Source organism: Dromaius novaehollandiae, chromosome 1, assembly GCF_036370855.1.
Source record: "Dromaius novaehollandiae isolate bDroNov1 chromosome 1, bDroNov1.hap1, whole genome shotgun sequence".
Classification (NCBI taxonomy): domain Eukaryota; kingdom Metazoa; phylum Chordata; class Aves; order Casuariiformes; family Dromaiidae; genus Dromaius; species Dromaius novaehollandiae.
The window spans coordinates 52,174,058-52,184,665 of NC_088098.1; the positions used below are offsets into that span (position 1 = coordinate 52,174,058).

The window sequence follows — 10,608 nt, forward strand, 5'->3', positions numbered from 1 at the left end:
GTTTCCCAACTTCCCTTCCCTATGTTTTAGCAGTCTTTCTGCCCTGTAAAATTCTCCTGCCTTCCCATCCTCCTGTAAAACATCAATCTTTTGGTAGAGGACAATAATTTAAACAAATCTTCTTTCTTAAACACTTAATTGCCTTCTCCTCTCCCTGAAAGTTGTTCTTCTCAGAATCCGTAACATTTTAAATTGTAGAAAAATTATGACAGATAATTTCATGCTCTCCACCTTTGGTATGTAAACTAACGGCTGTGCAATGCGACAAATCTTGTTCACCAAAGGGTACCTTGGTGAACAGGGTATTTGAAAGGGTATTTGTTTCAGAAAACAAATTCTTGATTACCTCATAATCTTCTTGGCTTAGGGGTAATGTGGACCTAAAAAAAGAAGAGGAAATGCTCGTGAAACAGGCATCCATGCAAACACACACGTCTCTCTGATGAAGAGACCATTTTTATGGTCCTGTGTTGATCTAACCGAGAGTTACTGAACATTTGAGGCACTGGACTGGTCACTCCAAGACCACCTCAAATCCTTTGTGCAACCACAGAAAAGACATACAATGATAAATGCAATCACTTTCCACTGCGTTACCTCAGCCACACACCTTTAGGCCTACACTACAAAAACAGTGTAAAGGCAAGGAGAAAACAATGCAAGTTCTACAGGCACTTTAATTTGATCTGTTTTGACCAAAACTGCCAGGCTGGAGACCCACAGAACTGGCAGTTCTTGTGTGGAGAACATCCATCCCACAGGAGCACTGAGACTTAGGCAAAAGGTTCCATCCTCTAAATCAGACCACATAGGTCATCCAGGTTTGGCGCACAATGTATTTATTTTTTCCCTTCAAGAAGAAAACATCAGACTCTAGAGAGCCTTTCCTTAGCACCTTTCACAGCCCTGCTGCGAACCCTTGAAATGCAACATCACGTAAACAATCTTACTTGTCAAAAAATAAACTTTTCTAAATTTCATCAGTACTGCTCCTTAAAATTAACTACAAGAGATGTCATGGCTTTGTAGGAAGCATTTAGGCTGCAGATAAAATTGGGCTACCCCTCTTTCACATCAAAATAAGCTAATAAATGAAAACTAATCTGGTTCAGAGTCCAAGATACACCCCGGAAGCATGAAAAACACCCTGTATTTCTCAATCATTTTCTTTCCAAGCAGGTTGTGCATTTTTATAAATGTTACCAAGAAAACCCTCAAAACTGCCTCTTTGAAACTGGTCTTATCAGCCCTATTTCGTCTCAGACTAGGGTGAAAATATCATTGCCATGCCACAGGATACAGATATATGACATAAAAGATTTGGCTTTTTTGTCTCTTGTAGATACACACACTTCAGCTGTAATAACTGCAGGACCCAAAGCAGACCTTAAAAAAAAAAAAACTGATTACAATCTTGCTGCTTCCCTAACCACCATGAATCTGAGACTTCTGCTAACTCAACCACTGGAGGAAAAAACACTATTGTACTTTAGGAGGAGGGACTTGGACTCCTAGCTAGGACATGAGTACTCACCCCAAGCTCTAGAAAGCTACAAGACAGTCACAGAAGAGTGATCTGAGGCAACTACCAGCTTGGCAACTATAAAGGAGCCCGGATCATCTATTTCTGCTACAGGTACCATATGGGACATCTGGTAGGTCATTTACCCTATTTTCCCCACCTGGAAAGTAGAAATGTTATCTTCCTTCCTAAGGAAGGTAGGATAACCTGGTTGAGAGTAGAAGACTTTTAGATCCTTGGGCCACAGATAAAGCAGAAGGTCCAAGTACTGTTAGTATTATGGCGACTATAAAGATTATCCTGGAACTGCAGTAGAGGGCAAAAACCAGGGAAATTAAAATGATACCATTTCAAGTTCAGAGAGCTGGTAGGACAAAAAACACCTTGAAGAATCACAGTGAAAATCCTCAGGACCAATATATCTTTCCCACGCAGCAGCCCCAGAGCAGTGAATAGGAAGAACTCAGGTCCTGCAGCCCTTGATACAAAGAAAAGCAACTCCAAAGTCACAGGAAATAATGAGGTTATCCACTTACTGAATGAACTGAAGTCCCTTCTCTATTTCTTGTTTTCTCTTCTGTCTCTCCATTATAGTCGCTGCAGAGGAAGAAGAAAAAAAAATAACACAAAACAAGTCATTACAGGTCTTGCTGGCAATTAAGCAGCACAGTATTTCGTGTGTGCTTGAATTTACTACTAACAAAATGTTCCAGACCAGATGCCCTAAACACTGAAGTCCTTGATTTATCCACACAGCAGACACAGGATGGCAAGCAACTTACTACTCAGCATCTGCTTTTTATCACATGCCACTGCCAGGATACATGGGCAAAGAGATATTACTTCAGTTTGAGCTCTCTATTTAGACTGCCAGTAAATAAAGCAATGGGAACCAACAGTAATCATGACAGCTTTCTAGGAAAAAAGTCACAACAGCAACATTTCCCCAGCACTGACAACGATTTCAGGAGTTTGTGTAGGGACCGTCCCATGATAAGCAGTTCTGACTACTTATCTGAGCCAGATTTAAACTGGTTTACAGCATGGCATACAAGACAAGTAACCTACATAGGGTGTCAAGAAGCATATGACAGAGAGAAACACTAAGGAAGGAGAAGGAATTGCTTGCTTTGGTTCACACAGAAGAACAGAGATGAATACAAGCCATAGGAATTTCAGGCTGAGGATCAGCAGGCAAACCCTATAGGCAAGGGCAGCAGAGACCTTTGAATGCTCTCCAGGAAAGGGGACAGGGGCCGATGCTGCAGTCTTTTAAATTGGGGTAAACAGTGCCTGAAGAAGACTCAAAAGAGAGTAATCTTCCCCAACCAGGGACACAAACAGGCAAAGTAACTTGTCTGGGTTCAACCAGCTCCAGTCTGGGTCTCCATAAGTGCAGACAAGTTAGGAATATGACAGACCCATTTTGGAGCAACAGCTCTGTTCTCAACTAAAATGGGTTTGAATCACACCATTAGATACATGGGCTTCATCCCCTGCACTTTGGGACCAAATCTGGAACAGCTCCCTGCCCTCCCAGCAAGGTATACAGGGCTGCTGTACAAGGCAAGAATAAGGAAAGGCAGAAGGGATGGCACTTTTTGCAGCAAGGACTTGCTGGTGACCACAAATTTCCCAGCCTTGCCGTCAACCAGCTGTGATCACAAATGATGCTCAGCATCTGAGGAATAGTAACTTGGGGATCAAGATAGCAAGCACAGAAATACAGAGATGAGACAGAGATGATGACACCGTGCTCCCAGCCTGGGATCACCTCTTAAGTGATTATGAGAAAAAACAGAAGCCTCTTCTCAACCCAGGCTACAATAGTTTGGAGAGCACTACTGCCCAGCTCCCTCTTACATTAAGGCCATCCTTACCATTTTAAGGTATCTTAAGATATCTAAGGGCCATTCAGACTGGAACAGGGTGAAGCGACCTTTAAGGTATGTGAAAATCAATCTTGACATCCTAGAAAGCCCTTACTTATTATACCCTGCGCTATACAAACTGTAGAAAAACTGATGCCAGCCCTCTACCAAGAAGGAGAGCTGGAAGGAAAAGATGAAGAAAAAGAAAGGCAGGAGTGCGATAAAAACCAGAAAGAAATCATAGCAGAGGTATGCAAGGATTTGAAAGTGACACTGTGCAGTCTGTAAGTCATCAGACAGTAAATTTGAGAGCAATCTGGTCCAAACAGCAGGTGGAAAATTTTAAGCAGCTGCATTTGGAATGGGATGGGCAGGCACAGCAAGAAAGGGAGAGCCAGAATGCTAACAGACAAGGTGAGTGATGATCAAGGTCTCTATAAAGGCTTTTAGCAGAAGTGATGGAGAAGAGCAGGTAGACTTCAGTACAACATCAACAGAAGGCCTGGAATGATTTATAAATAACCTGGATAATGAGCAATCAGGAAGAGAGAAGGAAATTTAACAAGGAGACTGAGGTTAATATGATCACTAAAGCTACAGGCAGAAAGGCTTGGGGAGTAGAAAAAGAGAGAGAGCCACTTGATTTGACAGTACTTCTCTTTGCATGAAATTCTGCAAAGCCAGAAGTAAGAAGGAACAGACAGGGAGGAGAGAAGCAGTAGGAACCATCTGCACGCAGACAGTAGGGACAGACGTAAAAGAGGACAGAGCTACCCAGAGCAGTGCAGAAGAGAACTGTGAGGGACATCAGAGAAGGTGGGGAAAGAGTCAACACAAGAAGTGACAAGAGAAAAATTTGGAGATGGGGGAGGAGTAGAAGAGTCAAGTAGAGGGACACTCACAGAGGCTCATGACAGAAAGCACAAGGAAAAAGGAGGAGTTTCAAGCTGTCTGGGCCCTGAGGGCACTAAGAAGCCTTAAATGCCCCAACCAGCCTCACCTGGGACCCCCACCATCCACCCACTGCCCATGGCTCAGGGGCTCTATTTAAACTCAGACCCAGTCACATGACCCTTGTCTTAGCTACACTGTAGGTTCACCTGTCTTCAGTCCTGTCTCCTAGAAAGACCTTGGATCTAAACCCTGGGTAAGTTGTCTCCAGTCCTGTCTCTGGCACCATCTCCTACTGCTGCACTCCCTGGGTGGACCTTGGACCAGATTCATCATTTCATCTTGTCTGGGACTGTGGATAGGCCCTCTTACCAGCACCTTGCTCTGCCCACCCTGTTTAGATACAGTGGGACTGCACCCCAGTTGGTGAGAGCACACTCACTGCCTGTGCTGTTGTCACCTTTGGCTCCTGGCTTAACCTCCCCTGAGAAGCAGCTCGGCTCTTGCAGCCCCCTGACACAAACCACATAGGAGAGAACAAAAGGCACAGAAGTGAAGCAGTGGCCCACAAAGATTATAAGTGACAGTGGAGAGAGCAGTTCAACACTGGCTGGTCATCACAAAGCTAGTGGCTGCACTCCAAAAATGCTGTGGCACACCTTCAAAATTTTCTTTATCCACAAAGAAGGGACATCACCTTGCCTATTGGAAGCTTTCCATAGCCTACTCCAACCTCTGCTACTGACCTCAGCTCTTTTCTTAAAATACTACTTCAAGGAGGGAGGCAGAGAAGATCAGTACCTGTTTTTTTGGCTACCCTGACCCCCCTGATAAAACACCCTACACAGCAGGATGTGGGCATGCACTACAACCAGAACTGGTTACTGCTGCTTGCCCACAGAGAACAGCATTCAAATGCTATCGACCAAAGGCTGGAGTGAAGCCAAAGGCCTATGGGGAAACGCTCCAAAACTTCTCCTGCCTACAGTTACCCAACTGTAGGAAGTTATCTTCTTGCATCCTGGAGTTCCCCTTCAGCTTGTTTTCTCCTCATCACCATAGCCAAATTGGCCTACTGTACTCTACTGAAGCCAACACACCTATATGCATCTGTACTTCACTTTGATGGCTGACCAACCTACTGCACCTCAGTAAGTCTCATAACACCCAACTACAGTTTTGGTCCTTGTTACAACACCCCCCCCCCCCAAGACCTCTATCCCTTTCATGCTATTTACTCTCTGCAGTCCTAGCCTCACCTTCCACAGGCCTGATTCTCCCCTCCACACTGTTGCACTCTGATACTCCCCCACATTCCTATCCCCTTTAAAGCAGGTGATCAGCTTCCTCTGCAAAGCTCAGTCACACCTTCACATTTATGTCACAGCTTTACAGATAAGACCCATCTTCTCATTACAACACCCTCAAAATGCATACCACACTCTGCAACCCTAATAACTTCTTGTATCTCTCAGGAACAACCACATTTCCCATTTGATATAACTCCATACCATCACCCTCCACCATGCACAACAGGCTTCTCTTCTACCTTCTGCCTTCCCCACCCCTGACCATTTTGTCCACTCTTACCCCTTTTGCTCCTCATACCTGGGCCACCCCCTAGCAAACTCAGTCACTTCTGTCTCCCTTTTTCATTCCGGCCTCCTCGCGGTCTCATTCTACCCTTGGATCAAACTGCAAACTTATTACACCAGTAACCCAAACACACAACTAACAACCAGTACATGCAACACTTCTGTTCTGCTGTGCACCGTACCACAACCAATGTGCAATTAATTTTAAGCAAAAAGCCTGTTTAACTTTTGTTTTCTCAATGTTTTAATTATTTTTAGAAACACAGTGGAAAACATTTCATGAAGTAATAAGCCTTTTCTCCCCAAATCTGTCTGTCCACACTTGTCTGCTCAAATCACCAGCAGAATTTGAATCCAGAACACTTATATCCCCACCACAAAGCTCTAGCATTTGACCCACAGAGATGATGATTATCCCTCTCTGGTCCAGCATCTAGAGAGGACTTTATTCACAGTTTGTCAATGAGTTACAAACTATTTGCCAGACAGAAACAAAATACTGCAGATCAGCAAAACTGTTTCCTTGCCTTCGGAAGGAAGCATGAGCTAGTAAGCAGGCTAACTAAATCACAGACTTGATAGATTCACTCTAGGAGACAACACAAGACAAATGGAAAGACCTGACTCTACCTTATTATGGACCTGGCTGTTATTCTCAACCCTGCCAGAGCTGAATTTGTGCAAAGTTTTTTATAAAGTATTTGTGGCATGGCAATGAGTCCATGCTTGACTGACTTCCAGGATCTGGTTGTAATATTTCAGTCAGAAACAAGTGCACCGAGATGTAAGTGGCAGGCTGTCAAGCTGAGACAGGAACTCAGCCCCAGGCTCTGTGCACGCTCCTCCAGGCAAAAGGCTCCAGGATCTGCTAATCTGCAAATATGGAGTCTTTAATGGGCAGCAATTTGGCCGCCCTGGCAGTGCAGCAGAACAGGTAACCGGACTCACGTCAAGCAGAAGACAAGCCATGTGACCCATTACAAACGAGGGCTCTTGCTCGCTCTCGGGAGCTGCTCCCCACTGTTCCCCACTCACAGGGTTTGAACACTTCTCATATCTGACAACTCTCCAGGTCCCAAGGCCACGCTCCACCACCACGTCTAACTACCTTGTCCCCATATGTACCATGTCCTGTCCCCCCCAAGATGTGCCACGTCCCCTGAGAGCAGCCGCTCTCCCACACCCTGACACCTCACTAGTTCCGCTCCTTCCCCGCCATGCAGGTCGCGGTACCTCTGCCACATGGGCAGCTGGCAGTGGGGTGGCACGGGCTTAATGCAGCGACACTTCCAGTTAATACACGGCAATTCTGTGATTAACACCCTCCCCTCCAGCCAGACCCCCTTCCCTTCCCCCCCCCCCCCCAAGCAGGACATAAAAGCAGCATTTAAAAAATTAAAGCCCCAGGTGGGTTTTCACATGCGTGAAGCAGCGGCTCCCTCGCTCCCCTTCCCCCACCCCCGGCGTAGGCCGCCGATCCCCGGCCTCGCCTAGCGGCCGCCGCGGGCCGCAGCGCCACCTCGCCCGGCCGCGGCCGAGAGAGGCCGGCGGCGCCTCCCCGCGCCCCGGCGGCACCCCCGGGGCCTGCAGGGCCGGGAGGGTGGAGGGGGGGTCTCCCGCGGCAAGGGGCAGCCAGGCTTTCCCCGGGAAAAAAAGCAAAAGAAATCCAAACGTACTCTTCCTCCTTCCCCAGCCTGCCCTTCCCCAACCCATTTAAATAAAAACCGCACATTTCCAGGAGCCTGGGAGGCTACTTTAAGGGAAGAAAGAAGAAGAAGAAAAAAAAGATACCCTCCCCCTTCTACCCGGAAACCGTATAAAGCATCAAAGATTTCTTGTTTAGGAAAAAAAAAAACTTCTTCTTTGATAAACTTTACAAGCCCCTAAGGAAGGTGCATCTGGAAAGCCATTCCACAAGGGCTGCTTTGCTGCTTCATGGGGTTTATACCAAATAAGAGGGGGAAACTGCAGGCTAAATACAGATCTTGAACAGAGCTTTGAAATCTTAAAACCACAAACCGGCACAAGCACAATTAATACTAAGTTTTTAATATAAACCCAAGGGCTTTTTTTGCTAGCTGTTCACTTTTAGACTACTACCACATTTTTTTCCGGGGGGTGGGATTAGGATCTCTGACAATTATTTTTTTGCAAACCCCACATTTTTGGCGGAAGAGTGGGGGCAGCTTCAAAATCCCGTCGATATAATTTTTCTCCACTTTTGTTTTAATTGACAATTACAAAACGTTTCCTCTATGCAGTTACTATTTGAAATGTTTACTTTTTAATGAAGCAACATCAAGATTTTCTTGTTTCTCAAGTCCACCCTTTATGCATACATAAATACATTTATAGCTACATATATACATTTGGTTTAAGAAAATATAACCCACCCCCCGAAATAATAATAGTAAAAGACTCACCTCTCTCCTTGGGTTTCCCCACACACACTACGTATAACTTTTCTTGATAAATGGTATTATATTACTAGAAATATTATTAAAGTATTATTACTATAAGTAATAATAATAGTAAGTGTTATTTAATTATAGAAGGAAGCATTCTGCTTCTGGATCGGCTGCCCCTGCAGCTCCCTCCATGTGCCTCCTGATCTCTTTACTTTCATTTCCAGGTCTCTCTCACTCGCTCGCTCGCTCTCTCAGCTGCAGCAGCAAGAGAAAATGCCTCCCTGCATATCCTCTGGGCCCTAGAGGCTACCGGTTTCCATTACAAAAATTCATACATCTTCCCTTGTGGTTGTTTTTGAAATTCTTTTCACGTGAATTAGCTTAAAAAAAACCCACACGCTTAACTATTTGAAGCTCATTCTTATTTTAATAAGAAAATTTCCTGGTTGCCGGTTGTCTGTCTTTGTTGACGTACCCCAAAAGAAAGCAAAGGATCCAAAGCTGCCTTTGCACAGTAATTTATGCATGTGAGGTGCAGCAATGAACTGAACTGAATTACGAGACCCTCATGGGATAATTACACGCATGAAGTGACCCTTCTGCCCATACATACATGTTTGCTGGGGGGGGGGGGAGGCAGAGCAATTACAAACAGCTTATTTAGTCCATCCCAGGCTGCTGAGGGATTTTCCTGGATACAATATTTTCTAAAAATATTTAGTTAATAAACCTTTTATGTGGAAGAAATACACAGTGTATATATAGTACATATCATTATATAATTATATATATTTTGTATATAATATCATTACATAATATTATATACATATATAATGCATATATATTTATATATTTATAAAAATGTTTTTATATATATGTATTTAGGTGCTTTTTTGCAATCTGATTTTTGGTTTGTTTTCCCAAATCATCAATTTTCCCAAAAAATGGCCTGATTCTCCACAACACTCCATGCAGGCGGAACCCCAGGAACGGATTTATCATCATTTATTCTTGGGTCATGGGAGATTATTGTGAACAGAGAGAAACACAGACCCTCTTAGACAGGAGTTTCATCCATCCCTGCCCAGCTGCAACATCATTAACTTCAAATAACCCTCTGGAATGAGTTACATGCTCAGCTCCCAATCCACCCTCCCTGGTAGGCTAGGTTTTCCTCTCCCTAAGGATTTTGTCTACCCTCAGATCGTAATTTCCAGACTGACGCTGGTTTAAATTATCACCTCTTTTCAAATGTAATCAGTGATATGTTTACCTTTCAGTGTCTCACTTGTCTATTTACAGCGACCCAAAACAGTGTCACTTTGTGATTTACAGATAAGTAACTCAGACAATGTTCAGATGCAGGTAGCAAGTATTGTCTGAAATGTATTAAACCTGCTTAATATTGAGTGGGAATGACTTCTGGCAGCTCTGTCGACATAATAAACTTTAATAACAATAATTTATGATGTATAGGCTGTGAATTATATAATGTACCATACAACATTGGAGAACACTTTCTTATACTGCTCACAGTATTTAAGCACAATGTACTTTTTTTTAGATATTCATTATGTTCTCTGATACAATCCAAAGATGACTGTTATTTTTAGATAGGATAATATTTATTTTTTGTTAACTATTCGGCGATTTGTTATCTCATATTCTTAGACAATGATACTGTGACAATGATGAGTCCAGCCAAGTTGGGCCCCCACTGCAGAAGGTGCTGTGCAAAATGTACATTAAATGACAGTCCCTGTTGAGGGGAGGCTTTAGGCAGAAGGAAGGTGGAGCAGGCCTGGCGGAGATAGATTAACATGGGGAGATCTGACATGTCAGATCACATAGGAAGGGGAGCGCCATGGAGCCAGTAAGCTTCAGATGAGTCACAGTGCCTAAGAAGCCTCCAACCCTGCTGTGAGTTGAAAGTCTGAAAGGCAAGACATAGCAGCTGCATAAGAGGAACAAGAGGCTTTAGGGGGAATTGAGGAAAAAGACGAATGAAAACAGAATCTATATATAATCAGGAATTATACTGGAATAAGTACAATTCTTTTATTCAAGAACATTCATTTTTTAAGATTGAATTTCCTCACTGAATGTCACATTACACCCTCTTCCACCTCAATTTTTCTTTGCTTATAATAGTGAGGGCTGTCTCACAAAGTCATGATCCAGCATGTGTTTCCCCACTCATGAATAACATCTTTCCTTACTGATTAACATCAAAATTCTCATAATTTGCAAATGAGGTTATCTAGGTCTAGTATGCACATAGTCAGCGGAGTCAAAAGGTGGCAAATTACTACTATGAACTG

At 43.8% G+C, this 10,608-nt stretch overlaps 1 protein-coding gene across 8 annotated transcripts in view; it reads right to left on the reverse strand.

The window, feature by feature from the left end:
• The window catches only part of ZC3H7B (zinc finger CCCH-type containing 7B), a 47,764-nt gene extending 39,114 nt beyond the window's left edge, over positions 1-8,650 (reverse strand). For 7 of the 8 annotated variants that reach the window (XM_026101550.2, XM_026101523.2, XM_026101541.2 and 4 more), the window contains exons 1-3: positions 8,303-8,650; positions 2,059-2,119; positions 347-380 (exon numbers count right to left, since the gene is read on the reverse strand). In XM_026101550.2, coding sequence (XP_025957335.1) covers positions 347-380; positions 2,059-2,111 — 87 coding nt within the window. In that variant the 5' untranslated portion in view covers positions 2,112-2,119; positions 8,303-8,650. The remainder of the gene's footprint in view (positions 1-346; positions 381-2,058; positions 2,120-8,302) is intronic. The other variant, XM_026101531.2, reaches the window with a different exon arrangement.
• Between the last annotated feature and the right edge of the window lie 1,958 nt (positions 8,651-10,608).